The following is a 14588-nucleotide window of genomic DNA, read 5'->3' on the forward strand; positions in this document are numbered from 1 at the left end:
TCACTTAGAGAGGTTGAACCATGTGGTGAGAAGTAGCAGGAGGTCCTTAGTCTTGGGGGCTCCCAGTATGCCTCAAGGCGCGGAACGGACTAACCTCGTGAGTGTGGCAGGGTGGGGAACCCAAGTTTCATAAGTCACCACGGGTGCAAGACTCGCCATAGCCCGACTATCATTTTAAAATTCGGACGAGTCAAGTCTAGAAATTCACATGCTTAGGTTGTATTATTAAACTGTTTGTTAAGAATTATTATTGTATGATACATGCTTAATCTCAGTTGTATGATTTTATATAATTAGCTCACCCTTGTTTGTTTGTTGGTTGATTTGTATGTGTGTGTTTTACTTGTTGCGATGATCATCCATTTATGGATGTGAACAGAGGAGAATGAGGTATCTGTGGAGAACGTCCTGGAGGAGAACGAAGGTGTTGCTGCTGTTTAGCTTTTAGGACTTTCTTATGCTATTTTTTTATGTCCTGTATTTTGAGACACTTTTATTTTCACGTTTTTTTTATTTCCTCTAAATTTCCTGGATTACTGTAATCCTAACTTTAGTACTCTAAATACTCTCTAACTGCTTTCTTTATCATAGATGTTGACGTCTTTAATTTATATGCATGACGTATATTATTGGGATGTCACATTTATCATTAAACAATATATCTGTTAAAATTATTTAAATGTTAACTAATAAATAATTATAATAAAAATAATTATATATCTTCTAATTGGCTTGAGATTAATATTATGGTGTAAGTAAGATTGTTTTAATTAAATTTTTGTTGTTGGTGTTTTTTTTTTTATTGTGAGTTTAGGAGATTATTTATGTTTTAGAATATACATGAAGGAATGACTTTCATATGTTTTAGTTAGGAAACGATTATTCTTTACATTGTCATGTTTTTTTTTTTTTTTATGAACAAAGTGTTTATGGAGTATTAATAAAAGATGATGTTGATACTTTTGTATGCATATACAATTTTTTTTTTTTTTGTTTTTGGTCAAAGAAATAATTATATTGATAAATTAGTTAATATAATTTTCATTCATATATAACAATATATGGTATAATATTTTATTTTTATGTATTTGTTTATATATATTTTTTCATAATAATTATAATTTATCTTTAGATCGTGAAATATAATTTTTGTATCTATATATCTTATATGGTTTTATTTAGAAATAACTATATAGCAATACATTATTAAAATTATATTATAAATCAACTTACCCTAATTTAATTTGAACCTGTATAGCCTGCATATTCAATAAATTAAATTTGATTTAATTAATTTCAGAAAAACTATACTTTTTTCTACTATATAGGAAAGTTAACTCATAAATTTACGTCCAATTTAATGTTATATAAAAATGAATAAAATAAAATTATTATATATATATATATATATATATATATATATATATATATATATATATATATATATATATATATATATATATATATATATATATTTAAAAATAGGTCAAGACTTGTGAATCTTCACATTTATTGGTAATTGATACACTCTCAAATATAAAAATGAAATCATTAAATGCAAACATTTAATACATTTTTGTCCCAATTGTTATTTTCAGCGCACGCGCACATTTGCGTCAAAGTCAAATGCCAAAGGTTATAATGTTAGTATTATGTGACAACGTCACCCTAATCCCTCAGAACGAAGAAGAAACCAAGATCCAAAATATACCAAAAAAAAAAAGAAAAAAAGAAAAACAGGATAAGAAGGGAAGGAACAAATCTCGAAACAGCAGCATCTACTCGACGCAATGGGCGCGTGCGCATCTTCTCCCTCCACCAAAACGACGATCACAACCGCATGGATGAATAATGGCGGTGGCGGTGCACATGCGTCGGAATCGTTCCGAAGACCTTCGTCGATCATGGTGATGGACCTGGCGGGTCGAATCAAGGAGTTGAAGCATCCCATCCCCGCGAAAACCGTTCTCAACGATAACCCTCATTGCTACCTCTGCAACTCCGAGTCGGTGCACATCGGCACGTGCATGCCACGCGTCCCCGACGAGGAGGAGCTTCTTCCTGGCCGAATCTACTTCCTCGTCCCTCTCTCGCATTCTCATTCTCCTTTGTCCCTCACTCTCCTCTGCGATCTCGCCGTTAAAGCCGGTTCCGCACTTTCCAACCCCAAAAATAACCACACCGGCACAAACAGAGCTTCCGTTACGCGGCGTCGTTAGAGTGGTGCCGTGACCGTGTAAGTTAGTTTTGTTAAAAGTGTTTTGGTTTGTTGGGTTTGATTTGTGGTTCAATCGATTTACTTGAGTGGGACCTTGTAAGAGAATAAGAAGAGATTGGTGATCAAATTTGTACGAGTAAGGGCCCAAATGAGAGTGATTGGTTGTGAAAGAAGAGATTGTGAATTGGTTTGGCCGCCCCCACAGGAATCATGAAATGCAGCATCTGCACAATTCCCTGCCTTTCTCACAATTCTCCATCTCTGTTTCTTTGTAATTGCACCCATTCTATTCAAAACATGTACTACCTGAATCAGGGTTTCAGCTTTTGGAATTCCTTCAATTTTTTCTTTCTTTCTTCCAAAACCTTTTTTCAAGGTGGAAAATTGCTTTCTATATAATTGATTGCGTTCCCAATATTTATTGGGTTGAAAATTGTAGACTTTTTATTATCTTTTAGCTATTTTTGTTAGCTTAAGAAGCTTATTTAATCATATTAGTATTGTTGTTTAGTAAATTTTCTTTATCATAATTACAGGGAATTAAACGTATTTAAATTAAATGCTGTGATAAAAAAAGTCGTTTAAAATAGCCTAAGGAAGTACTTACCTGACTAATTCAAGTGACGAACTCAAACAACGCAGTGGGAAAAGCATTTTGAATTTGCATTCTTGTATTTAGTGGAGTTAAATTAAGAATCTAAGACTAATCTTAGTGGCCTGATTCTTTTTAGTAATTGTATGACATATTTGACTTGTTATTCAAGTTTAAAGCTCTTTGTTAGAAAATAACATAAATTTAGTTGACTTTGATAAAATTTTTATAAATTTTCATCACAGCTAATTAAAAATTATATGAAAGATAAAAATAAAAATGAAAATTAATTAATATTATTTTATACTTTAAAAGTAATGGTTAAATACAATCACAAATATTTAAGAAATAATACAATAAGTAGGTTCCTAAATTCAAAGGAACCAACGAGAGTGGACGTTCGAATTAACATGTGATCGTTTGAATTTAAAAAGTAATACTAAATTCAGGGGATATAACATGGAGTTATATTAAATATTTGGTACCAGAGTTTTATTATATGTGATAGTATTCTATTCTTTGAAAGTATTTCTTGCCTTAAAAATAATTGATAATACTCTCTTTTAAAAAATAATTATATATAGAATTTTAGAGAATAATATATTTGTTGTTTTATTTTTCTGTTATTTTGTTTCTAAACTTAATTTAGGAATAATAATGAGTAATTACATATGTTTTATGAGTAATTTATATTTATTTTATTCTAGTTGTAATTGTGTGAAAGATTGTTTTCTAAATTATGTATTTTTAATTTGAACATTTAAGATGAACAAAAATAATAAATATTTAAAAGTAATAAGAGTACAAATTTTGGATTTTGAAATGTATATTTTAATTTGTAATATGAAATATTTTGACAGCTAATAACAAATTAAAAGACAAACAATTTTATATTTGCCACTAAAAAAATAAAATATCTGTTATAACAGGACATTAAAAATAATTTTTTTTTATGCAAAACTAAACTTTATGTTTTAAAATGAAAAGTATAATTTATACTATTGCATAATTTTTAAAGATGTGTTTCATTTATCTTAAAATAATGAAATTAAAAATTAAAAACAGAAAATGAATAGTTTTGGCATCAATTCTCATCCATTTTAACACAGCTCAATTTTAGACTCATTAAATCTCGAATCCTCAATCAATCTACTCTATGAAAAAACTAAATTGATTAATTTAATTAAAAAAGATTATAATTCAATATTATTATTATTATTTGATTTCAAGAAAAAAAATAACTAACTTTTACATTAGTTAAAAAACTTTATTACTATATTTTTTCTTTATTTCACAGAATTTTCTCATGTTAGGGACTAATTAAGAAAAATAAACTATCTTTTAAACTATTGATACCATTTAATTGTATTAATTATATTTAAATAACGTTTTATAAAATATTAAATAGAACTTAATATAAAAAAACAAATAATCATTAAAAAATCTCAGTTTTTCAAAAATATAAGCAAGAGTGTATTTTTTTTAAAGTAAAATAATTAGTAATTTTGTTTTTATATTTTTGTAAGCGAGTTTTCTATATTTTTTAAATTCAATGTGTTTTTTAAGTTAAATTAGTGTTATCGGTGTTCTCATCCCTCATAAATTTAATGAAGTTTATGATAAAATTTTCTAATGTATTTTGTTTTTTCTAAAGTTCATGATTGGAATAACCATACTATTTAACATTTTGTTATTATTTTGATATGAACATTATTTTTGTCTGTCTTTTTTTTTTTTTAAGAAGCAAGTAAAAGAAATTGAAGAAGAATAAGGATGTTGCATGTTAATGAATGAATTTAAAATAGAAAATAGTATAATTATATAATTATTATTATATATTATAACTACATGAGTTAAGTCATAATTAAATAATGAAATTACTAAGTTTTTAATTTAAACAGTTGCATCTCAATTATTAATTATAATTTTTAGACTAATGAAAAACATGATCATTTAGTAATTATTTTCATTTATATTTAATTTGTTAACTTTTTAATTTATTACTATTTATCCACATGTTAAATTGTAACTGAGCAAATATATATCATAATAAGGTTTGGATGGTGTTATATTTATTTATTTTTTTATTTGGATCCTCTCTTAAGAATTTTGTTTAATAAATTTTCGTGTGTGAGAGAGAACCAAACACGTCTCCTGTTACCGAACAATAATGCAAAATTATATAGTAAAATAAAAATATAGACTAGTCACATTTGTGAGTGACATGACCAGAATTTTGTTTGGTGAAATGTAACATTTCAAAATTCTGAAATGGGCTTCAACTAATATTATGCGGCCCAATTTCAGTCATGGTATATTGAAGGGATTTGCTATCCGCACACCCTTTTTTCTAGTGAGACTCGCTTGATTTTGGTATTTTATTTTGACAGAAAAAAGGAACATTTTATAGAACTGCGATAGAGTATTATATAAATTAAGGTGGCCATTACTAAGACAAAATGGATGTTTTATACTAATTATTTCCAAGACTAATCAAACCAATGGTAATATAATTAATTGCCTAATTAAAATAAAATTAATTGTGATGCAATTTATTTTTTACGTGCTAATATGACATTGCAATCTGCAGCAGCAGTAGCAGCAACGAGTATCAAGATATAGGAAGGAGAATATGGTAAATTAAAAGATTGGTCATCTTACGTTGTTGTCTTTGCTGATAAAGAATTTCTAAGTCCGTGACTCCAACTTTGTCATACATAGCATAATCCAACCATTGAAGTACATCTAAGCTCAAATGGATATCTTCCATCATCTTTCATTTTCCCTTGCTTCTTTACTCACCTTTGTTATCCTCGCCCATGCCACCACCGCTCCGCCCAATACGCCGCCGCCGCCGCCGCCTCTCACAGCCGCGGCGAGTGAGTACTTGGAGGCGCACAACGAGGCTCGAGCCGCGGTGGGCGTGGAACCTCTGAGGTGGAGCGAGAAGCTGGGAAATGCCTCCAGTCTGATGGTCCGGTACCAGCGGAACAAAATGAGGTGCGAATTCGCCAACCTGGCCACCAGCAAGTACGGCGGAAACCAGCTGTGGGCTGGCGTGACGGCGGTGGCGCCACGCGTGGCGGTGGAGGAATGGGTGAAGGAGAAAGAGTTCTACGTTAGCGCTAACAACTCGTGCGTGGGGAAGCACGAGTGCGGGGTTTACACGCAGGTGGTGTGGAGGAATTCGACGGAGGTTGGGTGCGCTGAAGCCTCGTGCGTGAAGGAGAAGTCAAGCTTGACCATTTGTTTCTATGACCCACCGGGTAACGTCATTGGAGAGAGCCCATACTAATCCATCCATCATCCATTTCCATTCCCATTCCCATTCCCATTCCATGCATCAAATCAAATCAGTTATTAAGTAAAGACATTTTCTGTTTATGACGTAGTTTTTCTCACTTTCTTTCTTCTTCATGTGCTGTAATGGTTTTCGACTTTTTCTTGTTATTTTTCTGCTACTGCTGATCATTTTATGTAGAAACTATTCGATGATGTTGGACCACCATTTATGTTATTTTCATCAATATTTATGCCGAAAGTAATTAAGTATTATTAATCATTTTACTTAAATACGCGTCACTTAAAAGGTAAAAAGGTTATGACCTAGCACTACTTGATACTTTGTAGTGTTTAGTAGTTAAAGGATGAGGAAACAGAAGGAAAACAGAAGTTATGTTTCCAACTTGAACAACATGATACTCAAATCCCTATGCCACGTGACACCCTTCTTTTCGATGCAAATTTGACTTTAGCCTAGCATTAGTTGTTGGGTTGAAAAGTCAATAATGATATAAAAGGTCATTTGTCAACTACGAAAATATATAAAAGGATATGATTAAGTTATAAAATGTAGTTAAACAGTGGTAATTGCCAAATAACTTTGTAAAGGTTTGATTATATATGAAGCAATAATTAAATGGTTTAGTTTTTGTATCTAAAATATATTTGTTCTGTTCTTGATGCTTCGTTGAATATGTTAATAATTTAATTATTCTGTTCAGAGTGGGGGTCTACCATTTGTTTTGTCTATAAGCTCAAATCAATTGTTTATAATAAGCAACATGTTAGACAATCACCAAACATATACATGTGCTGTGGGATTAGCGAGTGCATGCACAGTAGCAACACACATTATTTACACCGCCTCACTTGTAGTAGGTACTACTGTGCTTTCTTTCACATTATAGTATTATATTTCGCTGTGCCCTTTCTACTTTGTACAAAAAGAATTACACAGATCAAACAAAGCACACCACTTGCGACGCTAAGAAGCAAAGCTGCGAAGCAATCATTCATTTTACCACATCCTTAGATATAAGGTATCGAAAAGTGAAGTTGTGTGGAATCCATTCTATGCATTTCCGGGATTTTCCGAGCTGACATTTTTTAACACTCTTTCTGAGGGATTCGGGTAGAGATTCCAGGACCATATCCATGGCACCGTTGGGACACAAACCCGAGTCCTTGCTGAATGACTCAATAAGCTTTGGTAATAGTATTTTTTGGTCCTTGCGTACTCCTAAGTTGGCTCGAATGTACTCGTTCTTTGCAACTTCTAGCTCTTGAAACACGCTCTTTGGTGTGTATATACGTACCTGCCAAACATCATCAGAGTTAGGAAAATGAATATTAAAAAATGTCTGCTGTACACCTAATCTATTTGTCCATATATTTATTTCTTAATCCCCTGCCTTCAATTTGTTTGGTTAGCATAATAACTTGGTGTCGTAGTTTTACAGCTAACATGGAATGATCCACTTTATCTTCTTATTGAGAGCAAAGAATGATTTAAATAGAATCGCTGTCCTTTTTTGGTTCTTCGATTCAGACCCCTCCATGTATAACAAAAAAAGTCAACTAAAGAGGGATGTTATTGCCAATTAAGAAAACGAGTTTGATTGACAGATTTCAATGGGTGGATAGCAAGAGGGTGAATAAGGTGTGAATAATTCTGAGAATAGTCACTTCTCACACCACATTCCACGTTAACTGTTAAACACAGTTAGAAGTAATTTTCTTCCTGACATAGAAGTAACATTTCCAAGTTCTAACCATTGCATATGGCATCGTCAAAGCATTTAAACAACTTTTGCAACTGATTTAATTTCAATGTTATCCAGATGATTTTGCTTGAATACTAGCCAATGTATAAGGAATTTCCCAAATAAACGTGAAAAATGCATAAAAATCAGAATTGAGGAAATACCGCGGGATCAGAATGGTTTCCTGAACAGAGTGCAAAGAGTGAAAGAGGATCAGGATGCTCCACTGCATAAGCCTGTCGTCTATCTCCAGTTTTGAATTTTGTCCTTGGAGAAAATAACAAGCGCAGCCACTACAAGGGGAATCAAGTTTGAAGAAGCAACCATGTAAATCACCAGTGTCTAGAATAAAAGAAAATCAAAAAATACTTCGCATGTGGATGAGAAATGTTAAAAGTATATTTGAGTTTCACTTCATTGTATTTTTCTCTCATTTGTTATTTGTTTTCTACATGGAAGTAATTGGGAACATAGGATTCACCTGGCCTGGACGAGACATCCGGCACTTTAGAATAGTACTCTGTATTGTGTCAGCACTAATCGTATGACCCCCAACATTATATGCAGCCTGCAAAGACCAAACAAGCATATAAGAGTTCCATCCTGTAATAAATAACTTTGAAGGTACTACTCTCAATGTTTACCTTCAAAAGAAGAAAAGCTCTTTTCACATTGTTTTGTGGAATCCCATAAGCCAAAAATGCCTATTAGAAACAAAATTACAAATTATAACCCGACTGATCAGATGAGAAAATATTACGCAGAACCATATTCTTGACAGTATAATTACATGCATCACTAAAGCATTGTGTATGTTGATCCAAAAAGCTAGCTTCTCCTCGTGTTTCAGCCTACCAGCGTCTACTTGTTCTAGTCGACAAATAAGTGACCTAAAACAACATAATAAGGACGAGCTCATTAGAAACTTCAACTATATAGTTTTAACGTGAGATCTTCATAATCTGAATGAAATATAACAGCCTCACCTGAAATTCTGAAGCAATTTCTCAGTATCACCAGACTTCTGATTCTCTCTATAAAGCCATGAGACTTCAACCATGGTGCTGTACGGACCGCTAAACTCCTTGAGTCCTTCTACGTGGAAAGGATTATCCAACCGTACATCAAAAGAGGAATTATTCTTGAACCTTGGACTCCACATGTCATCTTGATCTCCAATGGAAAAGGCACTTGTCGAGGACAAGGATGAACTTGGAGATGAGAGGCCTGGATGAGTCATGGGAGGGTCTGCAAGCTTGCAGTATATAGCTGATATACATTTCACCATATCCTCAGAAAGTTTATTAGGTGTCACTGCAACATGATCAGAAATTCGGGTACCAAGATGTTCTGCCAGACTTAATATGTTTGTTGAAGAGCTTTGAGCATACTGCATATAATCATGCACTCAAAGTTAAAATCCAATACATAAACTAATTTTAACTTACAGATGCCTTTATTTTATTTCTTCTTCCTATATTTTTCATCTTATAAATGTTCGTTGAAAACTTTATTCAAACAAGACTTAGACTTACCTCCAACATGGACAATGGCTGGGAATGACAGGCACGCAGAGATCTAGCTAAAGAATCTGCTGGAGGAGATTCTCTCGTAAACGCTGGACAATGGGATAACGAGGAATGGCAACGATAAACACCAGAATCCAAATGGTTTTCTTCTATTAGATTTTCATTGTATTCTTTCCCTAAAGTCTCGGGCTCATGTCTGTCTTGCTCTTTTCTCTGAGTCTCAAGCTCATGGTCTTTAGATGGTGTTGTAGAACATTCTCTATTGGTTAAGATCTCTGGCACAGAAACATTGTCGAATCGTGCACTAAGTGTTGTCAGAGGGAACTTTATACTTTCATCTTTTGAAGTCGGAGATACCGAAGATAATTGTTGATCAAATGCTTTACGGTACAAGGACAGAAGATGTTGCTCCAAATACACAACTTCCAGCTCTAACACTGCAATTTCCCTAATTAATTCTGTGGCTGGCTGGAATACAAAAAAAAAAAAATAAGACTAGAGAAATGCATAACAATGTATATAATCATGTATACGCTGCACAATAATCTAATGATACAAGACAGATATATGACAATGTGTTTGTATATGCATATTTTCTAGACCCCAATTTAATTGAACTTGTTGCTACCTTGGGTATCATCATCTCATTTGAATTAACGAGAGATGAAGATCTGTATCCAAGTGCCTTTTCTAACGTGCCTCTGACCTGAAATTGGTCTTGTAATCTTTTCTCCAGTTGTAGAATCTGTCACAGGGCAATTTAACAATAAATAAATATGAACGAAATAGACATGATTAAAAGAATATGGTCCAAGTCCCTCACGCGGGATGCACAAACTCAATGATGGATGTAATGTACCAAAAAGGGGAAAAAATACAAAAACAAAAAAGAAATGGACAAAGGGGCCACGGTGCAATAAATATGATTGCATCAAAATCTGCATCAAAAGAATTATGAGGAGCAACATTTCTGATATTGTACCTCTTGCTTCAGAGTACTGTGAACTTCGTTTGTAGGGGTTCGGTTTTTCCCAGCTTTATCACATTCCGTGAGATAACCCATGTCCTGGAATCAAATCAAACCCATACTTATGCATGAAAGATTATAAATTTTTTCGCGCATGGGGACTATACAGAATGAAATCAGAATAGACCATCAATGTCCAAACAGTATGGATGTAATTAATGAGATTGAAATAAAAGTGATAATGTTTGCCAAAACCAATTCTCTGTTTGCTCATCTTAGATTAGACTTTTGGAAAGACAGTTAGTTATTATTAAATTTTGGGCCACCATTGACATCATTCATGATTAAAGATTTGTCCTAAAAGTCAAAGGAAGAATGATGAAATTTCTTTTCAGCATCATACACCCCTCTTCATGCCTGCTGTGAGTGCATCTATCTACGTGCTGTGCCTTCAATTTCTGAGAATATTGAAAAGAAAATAGAAAGGAGAGATTTCAACATACCAAGCTTCTTGCGATCTGAGGCCTGAATGCGATTATCTGGATTATCCTCCTCGAATTTTTTCTTATCAGGAAGACTGCCATGTAAAACACAGCAAATATCAGTGCTTGGTTCCATATCCAGGTTCATGTTTAAAGCAAAATCACGTCAAAGATAATGTAAAACCAACTGTTAGTCGTTCAACAGTACATAACGTGTTCTTAAGCACACTTAAAAGGAACAGGAAAAGCTAAAGGCTAAAGCATAAGAAACAGATAGGAACCTCTTTGAACGTTTGTGCCTTGGAGTAAATCACAATCCCAGCATTTTATTTCCTCCACCCCCTTCAAGCCCCATAACTGAAAGCCACCGAAAACAGAGTTCTTCACACATTAAATCAAAAACAACTGACAATTGACATAAACAACAACTTCAACTGTGTTAAAACAAAGAAACAAAGATACCATGAACCATCCTACTACCTTGGAACTTAACAAGTCAGAACTCAGATGAAGCACACTTGAGAAATGAGCCAAAAGCACCAGTTAAAACTGAAGAGTCCAACTTTAGTTCCTAGAGAATGCTAAATAGATTCCTATATTTCACATCACATCACATGTCCATTTGCACTTCAGCTCAGGTGGAGCTTCCTTCCTGAAAGTTTCCCCAGAGTGATCATTGGGTGTTACGTGTCTAAGACCTGAGCGTGAATGTGGAGAAAAGATTGGTCTTATAACCAAACACGCCTTTTCTATCAAGACTCTCCTAAGCTCTCACGCTAGTGCTAAGCCACCACTGGCCTTTGTAAAGGATGACCCTTTTTCATTTGCATGAAAAGGAGTTATTGGAGTAGGCTTTACCTCAAGAACAAAGTCTTTATGGAATAACTTTGAGAAATGGTGAACGAGGGGAAAATGTCAAAGCCTCAGAAAGTGGACAAATCTCACTCTAAAGTCTCACTAAAGATCCAAGGTGTGACCAACGAGAAGAAGAAAATAAGTAGTGGCTGCACTGACAACAACAAAGGTTGTGAGTGGAAATTATATGTATGAATAACAGCGTATTTATTTTCAACATTCTCTTCTCTTGTTGGGAAAACAAGTGGGAGTTGGTGACCGTCCGTCCACCCTTTGTCTCATTTTGCACCTCTCATTTAATTATACCTTAGACATTAAGCCACTTGATTTGATAGAATACAATGAAGACAAAAAAAATAATTGGGACTAATGTTAGATATTGGTATAATTTTGGTTGAAAACATAAATTGCGATCTAAGTAAATGGGTATTGTTTATTTATTAGGTGTATTGGAGCAATCTGTGTACAGTATTAGAAACCCTTAGTTAAAATCTTCATACTTACAGTGGTATTGGTATTATTATTATTATTATTATACTATAACTCTTTGTTTAACATGTGTTTCTCCTGCTTAAGTGCTTAATCATTGTATTTTTATTAACGTACTTTTCTAGTTTAGAGTACTCAAAGTTTTACCAATTATAAACAATGATGAGAAAATAGGTGAGCGTAGCAAAATAGATACTGGATTTGCAAGAAAGAAAAAGCATGAATTTACCTCAAAAGGGATGAAAGGTAAGGAATAAAGAACATTGGATGCTTGAAAGGAATAGAGGATGTGTTGTGGGGTTTCTCTTTGTCTTATGACTTTTTGAAGGGTAACTAGGGAGATACCCATATTGTCCTTCAGTATCAAAGAGACTAACGTTTGTCAAAGAATCTACAAATATAATAATATATGCACTAATATACTAATGGGGCTTGACCTTTTTGGTTCCAAAACCAATACAAAAAAGAAAAGGATTCGGGTGCGGTGAGGTAGGTGCCCAGTTCTTGCTTATTGTAATCATACACACCTATTGCCAGAAAAGTTTCTTTTTTTTTTTGTTGCACACTTCTTTAGACATATGGAAGAAAGAAAAGAAAAGAAAAAAAGAGCTTAGGAGACTCAAAAGAAACTCAAAAGCTCAGAAAAGATAGAAAAACAAAGGAACGTTGTTCACACGCTATTATATTATTTTCAAAATGAAAATATTTTATAGGTTGAAAATTGCGCTATGGAGAGGGATTCACGGAGGGATATTCAGTGCACAGAATTACATCTTAACCCAACTGTGTGTAGGTGAAAAGCAGAGCCATGAAAAGCTACAGAAAAAGACCAGTAAACTTCTTTGATAGGCAAGTGTACAAAAGTTTTGCTCTAACAAAGTTATATATTTTCCTTATAAAGGAGATTATGTGTCAACATAAGCGTTACTTTTAGAGAAAATGAATATTATCATTTGAGCTTTAATCTAACGTTTTATATAGAAAGAAAAAAGTAAGTGACAAATTTGACAAAAGTCTTGTGGAGTTATTCTCCTTATAGGCTGATGAACAACACAAAGTGCGGGGGTTCTCCTTTGGACGCATCATATATTTTAAGTTTCACTGCAGAGTGGAAATATCATTTCATGTCCCAACAAATAAACAAATGAACTTCTATTTTATCTTATTATCGATTTTGCATGTCAAAGGGACGATTTTCAATGGCAGGAAACACCGATATAACAAGAGCAATGTGCAGTGGTTTTACATCAAATGATGATGGGTAAATTTTCAAATTAATCTGACAGACATGCTTCCTTGATCCATGTAATCATCGAAAAACATATACAACAGTCTCTTTAAATGAGAAATAGGATTACAAAAGTACAAACTACGTGGCCTCCCTGTAGCATGGATATATATATATATATATATATATATATATATATATATATATATATATATATATATATATATATATATATATATGTATATAAGTTCACATGGTTCTATAGAACTGAGATTCTCCTCGAAAAACCATTTATAAACACAAGATAAGGTTAGGTGAACTTGCTTAAATGGTAAAACTGTTGTTTTAAGGAAACATTTTCTAATGATTTAGCTGTGTTTTATGTGTAGACAGTCAAATGCTTATTTTAACATGAGAAGGGCGGTTATTTTAGCTGAACTGATCAAACGAGACAACTTAGAAGTTTTTTATATGCGAGTAACTTCCAAAGTCGATGTAGTTTATGGCACTTGTTATTTGTGAACTTTTGTCTTTGTTGCCAGCGCTATATTATAATAGCTAGTGTTTGTTTGTTTTCATTTGGGAACCAAAATAATTTTGAACACACATAATTCAAAACAAATTAGAGTTAGTTCTTATGAACTTGTGACAGAAGCACCTATTGTACGTATGATGGCTGTGACACTAATAAGTGGAACCACCATAATGAAAGTGACTTCTCAAACAAAGTGTACACATCTTGCACAATGGAGACCACGAATGACCAAAACAAATCACAGGTGTTGTTTCCAAAATGAGAATCATTTTTCGCTAATGCAGCATGATGCCTGGATTGGCAAAGCCTACTATTAGTTGTGCCTATTAGTTAAAACACGTGAGAAAGAAAAGGGTGAAAGGGACAGTGAAGAAGTGTTTTGGGTATGGGGAGGTGTAGTAGAATCCCGTTTGTGGGACACAAGAAGTGAACTTTCCAGATAGGTTTGGACAAAATAGTGAATGGAAAAAATCTCTTTAAAAACTTTTTTTTGACATTTACAACGCATACGTGACAGTCTATGATTGGTCCATTTCAAATATTTTTTTAAAGATAAATTAAAACATACCAATAGAATAATGACACGTATGCTATTGTCAAAAAATTATTAAAAAAGAGTTGTCAATGTCCTCGTATTATATATATCCA

At 33.2% G+C, this 14588-nt stretch overlaps 3 protein-coding genes across 3 annotated transcripts; 2 read left to right on the forward strand and 1 right to left on the reverse strand.

Moving 5' to 3' along the window:
* Positions 1-1505: 1505 nt before the first annotated feature.
* On the forward strand, positions 1506-2651 carry LOC106777009. The gene has a single exon (XM_014664506.2). The coding sequence runs from the start codon at positions 1791-1793 to the stop codon at positions 2217-2219; it is 429 nt and encodes a 142-aa protein (XP_014519992.1). The 5' UTR covers positions 1506-1790; the 3' UTR covers positions 2220-2651.
* Positions 2652-5419: 2768 nt separating this feature from the next.
* LOC106777008 (STS14 protein) lies at positions 5420-6318 on the forward strand. The gene has a single exon (XM_014664504.2). It carries the CDS (start codon positions 5566-5568, stop codon positions 6103-6105), a length of 540 nt encoding a protein of 179 aa, XP_014519990.1. The 5' UTR covers positions 5420-5565; the 3' UTR covers positions 6106-6318.
* Positions 6319-6828: 510 nt separating this feature from the next.
* On the reverse strand, positions 6829-11916 carry LOC106776475. The gene is made up of 12 exons (XM_014663946.2): positions 11314-11916; positions 11115-11190; positions 10855-10928; positions 10367-10450; positions 10013-10129; positions 9391-9852; positions 8842-9245; positions 8646-8745; positions 8500-8559; positions 8337-8423; positions 8020-8148; positions 6829-7408 (listed from the first exon to the last, which is right to left on the reverse strand). The coding sequence occupies exons 4-12, from the start codon at positions 10445-10447 to the stop codon at positions 7106-7108; spliced, it is 1743 nt and encodes a 580-aa protein (XP_014519432.1). The 5' UTR covers positions 10448-10450; positions 10855-10928; positions 11115-11190; positions 11314-11916; the 3' UTR covers positions 6829-7105.
* Positions 11917-14588: the final 2672 nt, after the last annotated feature.

Source organism: Vigna radiata, chromosome 11 (assembly GCF_000741045.1).
Source record: "Vigna radiata var. radiata cultivar VC1973A chromosome 11, Vradiata_ver6, whole genome shotgun sequence".
Taxonomy (NCBI): Eukaryota; Viridiplantae; Streptophyta; class Magnoliopsida; order Fabales; family Fabaceae; genus Vigna; species Vigna radiata.